At 39.5% G+C, this 10,477-nt stretch overlaps 1 protein-coding gene across 3 annotated transcripts in view; it reads left to right on the forward strand.

The window, feature by feature from the left end:
• The window catches only part of LOC140739075 (hyaluronan and proteoglycan link protein 1-like), a 117,762-nt gene extending 109,646 nt beyond the window's left edge, over window positions 1-8,116 (forward strand). For all 3 annotated transcript variants that reach the window (XM_073067031.1, XM_073067025.1, XM_073067028.1), the window contains one exon: window positions 376-8,116. In XM_073067031.1, coding sequence (XP_072923132.1) covers window positions 376-662 — 287 coding nt within the window. In that variant the 3' untranslated portion in view covers window positions 663-8,116. The remainder of the gene's footprint in view (window positions 1-375) is intronic.
• The last annotated feature ends 2,361 nt before the right edge of the window (window positions 8,117-10,477 follow it).

The following is a 10,477-nucleotide window of genomic DNA, read 5'->3' on the forward strand; positions in this document are numbered from 1 at the left end:
AACGGTAATTAAACAAATAAACAATAAATATCAAGAATATGAGATGAAGAGCTCTTAAGTGAGTCCTTAAGTTCAAAGGCCTGATGATTGAGGGGTAGTAATTGTTCCTGAACCTGGTGGCGTGAGCCCTAAGACTCCTGCACCTTCTTCCTGGTGAGGCAGTGAGAAGAGAGCATGTCCGGGGTGGTGGGGGTCCTTGATGATGGATGCTGCTTTCCTGTGACAGTGTTTCATGTAGATGCTCAGTGGTGGGGCTGGCTTTACCCGTGATGGACTGGGCCATATCCTCTACTTTTCATAAGATTTTCCATTCCATATCTACCTCTTAAGTAATGAATTATTCTAACTAATTTATCAACTTTGTATTCCTCTTAGGTCGATTCTACTATCTGATTTACCGTCGAAAGCTCACCTATGGCGAAGCGGTGCAGGCCTGCATCAGGGATGGATCAAAGATCGCTAAAGTTGGCCAAATGTACGCTGCCTGGAAGTTGCTTGGTTACGACCGCTGTGATGCAGGTTGGCTGGCGGATGGCAGTGTCCGCTACCCAATCTCTAGACCTAGGCGTCGGTGCAGTGAAACTGAGGCAGCAGTGCGTTTTGTTGGCTTCCCCGATAAAAAGCACCAGTTATATGGTGTTTACTGCTTCAGAAGCAACTGATACTTCGTGTTAAAGCTTAGTCGGAGATGAGTATTATTTTACTTCTGCACATGTGAAAGATGTACTTTCAATAATATGAACTCATGTTACCAAAACTGTGATAAAAAAAATTTCTTACTGTACAATGCCATTTTCATGCAAACCAAAACATTTTTTCTTTGTTGTAATGTATCATACAATCATTAAATATTGAAAATAATATAATTTTATAGGAAGTTGTACCAAGATTTAGCACCAATTTGCTTTATGTTTAAGTAGCATTTAGCAAAAGCTACCCTAAACACTGTCTGACTGTGCCTAAAGGATTGAATATTCAGGATCGAGTGGGCATGCCAAAGCTGGACATTAAGTATTGTAATATCATTCATAACAAGCATTTCTCAGGCAATATTTTAATTTTTTTGTGAAAACTTTCAGGATTCATCTTGCTTTGTATGCTCATTAATATTTGGTGCATTTCTGGTGATTCAAGAACACGGAGAGAGATGATGCAACACTATTTTCTCCACAAGGAACTAATAGCTTGTCCAAAATTTAACCCTTTGATCAGGCTGCCATTGATGTTGTGTGCTTTGACAAAACCATTGATATCTAGAACTGTTTCATGTTGCAGTTAATGAATTTACCAGCAAAATTTTTATTGTTAAATCTTAATGCATGGTGCAAACTCCCCCTACACCCCGGGCAAATTATTGAATTTTTTGCGCTGAATGATGAATTGTCCCGAGAAACGCAGTAGCTTTTTTCTGCCTTCTTCATATCATTCCGCTGAAGGTCACCTGTGTTTCTTTAAACAGAGGACAAGCTGCCTTTGAAGAGGCATACTGTGTAAGTGTCAGTGAGTGTGTTACATCATGAAACAGTATTCAAGTACAGTTAACCACCCTTTCCAGGTCGGGCTATGCACACATTCCTCCAGTAAAGATAAATACATCAAATAAAGGACAAGTTCTGTCAGTTTCTGTGTGTCTGTAGATTTTATATCAGACACAAGAAAATCCTTTCCTTGAGGTGACAGACTTTTTCGTGAGGTTTGTTATCATTTATTAGGGAACTCCTGTAATAAGAAATCATTGATAAAATGCTATCATTTTCTTGTTCTATAGCTGAAGAAGTTGCATAGATCTTATTTTAAACAAACTTTCATATTCTTTCAGTAATATATTTATAAAAGGTAGAATTGCTCTTAGTTATAGCTTCTTGCATTTAGGAATTAAAACTGTTGTGAGATCATTTTTAAAAAGTGAGATCACTTCCAAACACCTGGTGGCTGTACTTGCTGGCAAAGCCATGGCTTTAATGTTAGTTCCCACAAAGGTCAGAGATTATAAATGCATTGCAACCACAATTTCAGAGCAGGGAATAATGCATGTAAGCACATTATTTAGAGCTTCAAAATAAGGCACAAGACCATAAATCTTCTGTGTGGTGGACACCAGAAGACACAGCCTCAGATTAGAGGCGCGTTCTTTTAGAATGGAGCTGAGGAGGAATTTCTTTAGCCAGAGGGCGGTGAATTTATGGAATTCTTTGCCACAGGCAGCTGTGGAGGCCAAGTCTTTATGTATATTTTAGGCAGAGGTTGATAGATTCTTGAGCGGTCAGGGCATGAAGGGATATAAGGGGAGGGCAGGAGATTGGGACTGAGGGGGAAATGGATCAGCCATGATGAAATGGTGGAGCAGACTCGATGGGTCAAATGGCCAAATTCTGCTCCAATTTTTTATGATCTTATGATAAATCACATCAAACAAACCTTATAGATATAGAAATTATAACTGGGTAGTTTTGAATATTTTGGACATTGGTCTCACAAGAACATTATATTTTAGATCTTCCCAAACATGGTGGGCAATGTTATTGCCTCTCAACTTCAGCGTGGTACAGTTAGTAAAACCACTGCCTGGTAGTACCGGAGACCAGGGTCCAAACCCAACCTTAAGTACTAAGTGTGTCAGATTTGTTCTTCCTCCACTCAGTGTGGATTTCCTCTGAGTGCTTTTGTTTTCCCCCATTTTCTAAAGAACATGGGTTGGCAGAGTAATTGACCTCTGCAAATTGGAGAATGCAAGTTATGGGATCAATGGATGTTTAGTGTAAATAAATGGTTTAAAGTTCAAAATAAATTTGTCAAAGTACATATATATCACCATATACTACCCTGAAATTATTACTACTTGTGGGCATACAATAAAATACAAAGAAACACAATAGAATCAATGAACAACTACACATAATCAATGTGACAATCAATGTGCAAAAGACAACAAACTGTACAGCTACAAAAAATATTATAATAATAAATGAATAAGTAATAATTATTGAGAACGAGTCATAGAGACCTTAAAAGTGAGTCTGTAGGCTGTGAAATCAGTTCAGTGTTGAGGTGAGGGAAGTATAATACTCGGGTTCAGGAGCCTAATGCTTGAAGGATAATAACTGTTCCTGAACGTGGTTGTGTGGGACCTAAGGCTCCTGTACCTCCTCCCTGATGGCAGCAGCTGATGTTCCATGCCAAGGGGCTTGTTTCCTTGACTCTATCAATTACTCTTCCTGCTCTTTTGCTGCGATGCCATGCTCTTGATGTTAACTTCAGTAATGAAGTACTGGACACGTCATTAGTTGAGGTTCCATTCTGATGGAAAAGCAGTTTTTAGTAGGAATGAAGTTCTTCATGGAGACCATATGGTCTGCTTACCAGGAAATCTAGGTTGAAAAAGAAAGCAAGCGACCATGAATGAAAATAAGAAGTTGGTGTGGTTGTGTATAATGTTTCATCAGAAGCACTTCATTGATTTCATGGGAAAGTAGAACAATTGCTGTCCTTCCAATTGACAGCCTTATTCAACGTCCAAACTCAAATCTGAAACTTTGACAAGGACTCACATAATTTGGTTCATAGAACATGGAATACATGAGCGCAGTACAGGCCCTTCAGTCCTTAATGTTGAGCTGACCTTTAACGTACTCTCAGATCAATCCACCCCTTCCCTCCATTTTTCTATCCATGTGCCTAAGAGTTTCTTAAATATTTCTGATGCATCAAATGCTTCTTTATATGAAATATGATGAACTCTTCTGTTTTCCTGTTTGTATCTAATTATATTTTTTATTTTTGGTTTTAACTTGCTTCATTTTTTTAGGTTAAAACCATCGAACATAGAACAGGCCGTTGAGCCCACAATTTTGTACCAACATTACAACCTACTCTAAAATCTAACCCTTCCCTCCTACGAAGCCCTCCATTTTCTTATCATTCAAATGCCTAACAAAGAATCTCTTATCCCTCTAATGTATCTGCATTTACCACCCTTCCTGGAAGGGCATGCCACACACACTGATGCACCATCAATAACTCACTCTGAGACATAAAAGCGAGATATCAGCTTTTATTGACTGGAAGAAGGAACGAGCAGTGAGTGACCACCATACTACATCCTGGAGACTGAGAGGCCGGGCTCAGACCTCCATCACCTTTATACAGGGGTCTGTGGGAGGAGCCACAGGAGCAGTCAGCAGGGGGCGTGTCCAGACAGGTATATGTAGTTAACCACACACACACACCACTATCAGCAGAAAGAATTAGCTCTGACATTTCCCCCACCCCCATACTTCCCTCAAACAGTTTAAAATTATGCTCCATCATATTAGCCTCAGCCATTTCTGCCCTGGAAAAAGTCCCTGGCTGTCCATTCAATCAATGCCTATCATCTTGTATACCTGCATCATCTCACCTCTCTCCAAAAAGTAGAAGCCCTAACTCACTCAACCTCTCCTCATAAAACATTCTCTCTAATCTAGGCAGCATACTAGTTAATCTCGGCACCCTCTCTAAAGTTTCTCCACGCCCTTCCTATAATGAGGTAACCAGAACTGAACACAATATTCCAAGTGTGGTCTAACCAGGGTTTTATAGAGCTGCAACATTACCTCACAGCTCTTGGACTCAGTCCCCCAAATAATGAAGGCCAACACATCCTATGCCTTTCTTAACCACCCTATAAATGTACATGGTAACGTTGAGGGATCTACAGACATGGACCTCTATATCTCTCTATTCTTCCACACTGCTAAGAATCCTGTGTTCTACCTTCCCCTTCTTCTTTTGTGCCAGTGGTGGCTCGCACCCATCAGAAAGGTGTATTAGCGCTGCCTACTGTAGTGGAGTATGGCAGGAGCCACAATGGGAATCAGATCCTGTTTTAATTAAAAAGCTCACCAGGGCTCTATGCCACTTAACCATCCCTGAATCAGGTGCCTGAACACCCTGCAACCTAGGCACTCCAGATCTAACCAAAAATTGCCTCAACAGTTCCAATGAATATCTGTGGCTCATAATGATCACATGTTCCACCATCTAACGAACTTTACAGAAATCACAACTTTACCAACAAGTGCCAAAGTGGAGTACAAACCCATGCACATCATCCCTCCTATTCCTTCGCAAAAGGCCCCCGTGCTGGACCGATGGAAACAAATTGTAATACCACCCCCTGCCCTTCTCCTATCTTGACCTTCAATTCAGCCTTCCAGAGTTAATGACATTCAAAGATTTTGTGGTGATTATATTCACAGCTGTCCTTGACATCACAAAGAGTTTATTAATTGGGGTTGATTCTCTCTGCTGGTAGAAATTAGACTGTTCTTTTGATTGTCAGACTTTTATCACAGAATACCAGGAGGGTATAAAGGGCTGTTAATTTAGAAAGAATATGAGTTCTCCAACCCCTTCAGGAAATGCCATTTAGCTGGCTCTACCCCTAACGAGAAGTGTATGTGTCACTCACTCACCGCCCTGTGGTACCTGAAAATTGCATCTGAGCCTCCCAATTAGCATAGGATTGGAATATAATTGTGCTAATTAGGCAGCTGCCTCATTCTGGGACAGGAGGAATGACATTAAAGAAATGTGGCCCATTGAAAAGTCAAGGAAGGTGTGATTCAGAAAGTCAGTAAGTGATAAATGTCTTTTCTGTTGAGAAAAAAGTTATGTTTATTACCAGATTTATAATCAGAGAAGCTATAGGGACAAAAGGTCTCATGTTGAAAATATAGGTAATACATGTTTGTGGTGAATGAGAAATGAAGAATTGTCTCTTGTGGCTTTGCTTTGTCAAGGTTGTAGAATAATTCATTTATAATACATGGTTGTGCCTTGAGCTGCCAAAATCCTAGGCTTTAATATCAATTCCCTGAACCTTTCCACCCCTCTATATGACAATTTGCCTACCTCTTCAGCTGAGCTTTTGATTACCTGCCCTAATGTTAGTATCACCTTTTTTTTTCATAGCTACTCCTGTGAACTGCCTTCTATTATTAAAGGTGCTATATACATGAAAGTATATTTTAAAATGCATGCTGAGTTTTGATATTTGGCTTTGGTAAGTGTTAAGTTTTTCCCAGAAAGGATAAGATTTGATCTAGGGACATTGTTTCCAGCTGTGGAAAGGCTTTTTAAGTTGGATGAGATTTGTCTTGGACAGGAGTAGAAATTGAGAATGCTTGTGTGTTTAAAATAGTGATTCCCAACCTTTTTTTATGCCATGGACCCCTACCTTTATCTGAGGGGTCCATGGACCCCAGGTTAGGAACCCTTGGTTTAAAAGTTCATAATGGAGTGATTTTGGTCTATCCTTTGTTGTTTTAATCATGTGTATAGTGAGCTATTTTGCATGCTCTAAAGGTCCCAGAGCTTCGGTTTACAATTCAATTATTTTCTTGATGCAGTTCCCATTTATGCTACTGTTTGTGATCAATATGCTATGCTTGCTATGCCATTAGTTGGCAGTGCATGTGTTTTTTAGTTGCAAAATATCATATACGCCAAACCTCTCTCAGTGAGATACTTAAAATGCTTTGCTTAAGGTTTTCCTGGGAAGTATTACATGACTTTACAGAGATATATATCTGTTAATGCTAAGGTAAATTTGTTGAAGAACTCAGAATAGCTATCTAAAAACAAAACTGCAGGGCAGGAAAAAAAACCATGATGAGTTATATATTTGTGTCACAGTAGCATTCCTAATATATCATATTTCTGTAGCAACATAGAAAACACAATATAATTAGTGAATAGAGCTGTTACCCACTTTATTAGTCAAACAATCCCAAAGTTTCTAACTAACCAATGACTCACTCCAGTTAACTAAAGAACAGAAAGCCATACGTATGAATCTGTTCAAAAGGATTTAAGTTAACAGTTATTTGTAGACTTGGACAGAGAAAGTTATAAATTATATTAAGGAATATAATGGGGTGTAAGCTACAAAGAATTGGGTTGAATTTATTATTTGTACAGCAGGTGATCATGGAAGCTCTGTCGTTTCAGTAATCGCCATACTTTCTTGGCTCTGTCAGCTTCTGTGAAATATACATACAGGTATTAGCTTTTTAACCTGTTTGAGCATTGCAGATGGATAAGTGAGGGCATATTTTCCTAAGCAACAACTGGAATGTATGCATTTAATTCCAATTTAGACTTTGTTCTTTTAATGTCTTTGAAACCATATTAATTATTTTGAGTTGGAGTTAAAGACTTAATGCACACCAATGTTTCTGAATGACACAGATTAAGGATCCTTGTATCATTAATTGTATGAAATGTACAGAATGTGATTGAATGCACGTATTTAACCGTAGGTACTAAACCCTGCGGGCATCTGCAGATCAATATAGAATCAATGCCATCTTATATTCTTTGACAGTTAAGTATTTCACCTCAAACATATCATCTTTTGTGAAATATTAAGTTTTCAGTTGTACATTGAGCATACAAATCATTCAAATACAGCTCACGATTAGCAAGCAATTTCTGTGTGTTGATCGTTGTGAACCAATGGCAATGTGGAAGTTTATTGCTGACTCTGTTTAAAATGGTGTCAAGGTTTGCTGCATAGGATGTGCCCATGGGGAAAGATGCTGGCTCTGTTGTTTTCCTGCTCCAAGATACTGCAGCGTTTTGTCAATCTGTGTAATTTGTAATTTAACCCTCGGGGAACTGGATACTTCACTGCAGCCTGTGACAAGCTACAGAAATCCAGTGTCATAGAGGGGAAGAGATTGTAAGTTCATTTTTTTTTAAAGAACATGTGGATCAAAAAATTATTTTACTATCACTAAATTTTGATGATGCTGGTGGATGCAGTGAAGCTTTCAGGACTCGGTGGGCTTTACGTGAATAGAATTTACAATATGCTTCTATGTTTGAATGCCATCCTTGCATCTATTTGCACTGTACTGCATTAGTACTATTAAAGTGTCCTCTAGGAAATTACTAAAGTACATTATCAAATGAAGCAATTGATTTAATATAATGTAAATTGTAGCATAACATGGAAAGTTCAGTAATAAACCTGAAAGTCAATATTTGAATAGACATATGTCAAGTAGAAAATTAACCCTTTTTTTGCATTTGTGACAGGAGCACTCCAATGCTAATAAAAATATGAAACTTATTCTTGAGTGTTTATTATCAACATAGAACATGAGATTCTGCAGATGCCGCAGTCCCAATGAAGGAGCTTGGCCTGATAGATCACTTGTCTCTTCCTCTCCACAGCTGCTAATTTGTTTCGCCCCCAGCATTTTAGATAGATAGATACTTTATTCATCCCCATGGGGAAATTCAACTTTTTTCCAATGTCCCATACACTTGTTGTAGCAAAACTAATTACATACAATACTTAACTCAGTAAAAAAAAAATATGATATGCATCTAAATCACTATCTCAAAAAGCATTAATAATAGCTTTAAAAAGTTCTTAAGTCCTGGCGGTAGAATTGTAAAGCCTAATACAGAGCCCGCCTTCCTTACCAGCTTATTAAGACGTGAGGCGTCCCTCTTCTTAATGCTTCCTCCCCAACACGCCACCACGAAGAAGAGGGCGCTCTCCACAACTGACCTATAGAACATCTTCAGCATCTCACTACAGACATTGAATGACGCCAACCTTCTTAGGAAGTACAGTCGACTCTGTGCCTTCCTGCACAAGGCATCTGTGTTGGCAGTCCAGTCTAGCTTCTCGTCTAACTGTACTCCCAGATACTTGTAGGTCTTAACCTGCTCCACACATTCTCCATTAATGATCACTGGCTCCATATGAGGCCTAGATCTCCTAAAGTCCACCACCATCTCCTTGGTCTTGGTGATATTGAGACGCAAGTAGTTTGAGTTGCACCATATCACAAAGTCCTGTATCAGTTGCCTATACTCCTCCTCCTGTCCATTCCTGACACACCCCACTATGGCCGTGTCATCAGCGAACTTCTGCACATGGCAGGACTCCGAGTTATATTGGAAGTCTGATGTGTACAGGGTGAACAGGACCGGAGAGAGTACGGTTCCCTGCGTATGTGTATGTGTATGGTGCTCTGGATTTTCCTCACCTGCAGAACACCTAGTGTCTGGGTCAGGTCAGGCAGAATCTATGGAGGAGAATAACAGATATAGAAAGTTTCATATAACAGTAAAGGCCCTTCAGCCCACTATGACATTTATATCTACTCCAGGATAATCTAACCATTCTTTCCCAAATTGACCTTCATTTTTCTTATATCCCTGTGCCTATCCGAGAGTCTCTTAAATGTCCCTAAAATATCTGCCTCGACCACTACCCTTGACAGTGTGTTCCACGTACCCAAAAACATATGACATACCCCCACTGTGTTTTCCTTTAATCACTTTAAAATGATGCCCCTCCTATCACCCATTACTATCCTGGAGTAAAACATCTCTGACAGTCCACTAAATCAATGCCTCTTATCATCTTGTACACCTCTATCAAGTCACCTCTCATCCTCCTTCAATCCAAAGAGAAAAGCCCTAGCTTACTCAGTCTATCCTCATAAGACATGCTCTCTAAACCAGGCAGCATCCTGGTAAATCTCCTCAACGCCCTTGCTAAAGCTTTCCTGTCCTTTCTATAATCGGAACTGAACACAATACCCAGTTCTCATTATCCAGTACAATGCAATACTCAATAGCACAATATTGTGCTAATTTATCAAGTTAAATTGTTTCATTTTGTAAATGCAAACAACACATTTCACTATTGTGATGCACATCTGATAGATAAATCTAAATCTGTTTGCTTTCAAAGAAGCTCCACAGTATCGTACTTCAGATTGATTGCCATTAAACCATACACATTACATAACTAAATGAAACCTTGTTCTTCTGGGGCCAAGGTGCAAAGCACAGTGCAAATAGTCACTTGTAAAATGTGCAGCTCAGGTGGTTGATGGTTGGGCTGAGCTGTTCTCTGATCTTGGCAATCCATTTGCAAATGTTTCATCAGTTTATGAGGAGATATCAGCAGGACGCTGTTCTTGAAACACTTGCAACAGAATTTCCAATATCGGAGAGCAACTCATCCCAACCACGTACAGTCACACGTAGTACATTTAGTTGTGATTCAGCAGGTACAGTCCCGAAATAATATCAGCACAAGATTCTGAGTAGCATGGCCTGAAGATTGACAGGTTGGTGCACGTTTATATAAGACAGAATAATGTTATTTGCACCCTTATAATAAAACAACTAGTAGTGTATAAAATCACAAACAAGAGAAAGTCTGGAGATGCTGGAAATCTGAGCAACGCACACAAAATGCTGGAGGAACTCAGCAGGCCAGGCAGCATCTATGGGGAGAAAAGTACAGTTGATGTTTTGGGCCGAAACCCTTCAGCAAGACTGGAGCAAAAATACTGAGGAGTAGATTTGAAAGGTGGCGGGAGAGAAACGCTAGGTGACAGGTGAAACTTGGAGGGGAGAGGGATGAAGCAAAGAGCTGGGAAGTTGATTGGTGCAAGAGATA

The sequence above is a fragment of the Hemitrygon akajei genome, chromosome 2, assembly GCF_048418815.1.
Source record: "Hemitrygon akajei chromosome 2, sHemAka1.3, whole genome shotgun sequence".
Classification (NCBI taxonomy): Eukaryota; Metazoa; Chordata; class Chondrichthyes; order Myliobatiformes; family Dasyatidae; genus Hemitrygon; species Hemitrygon akajei.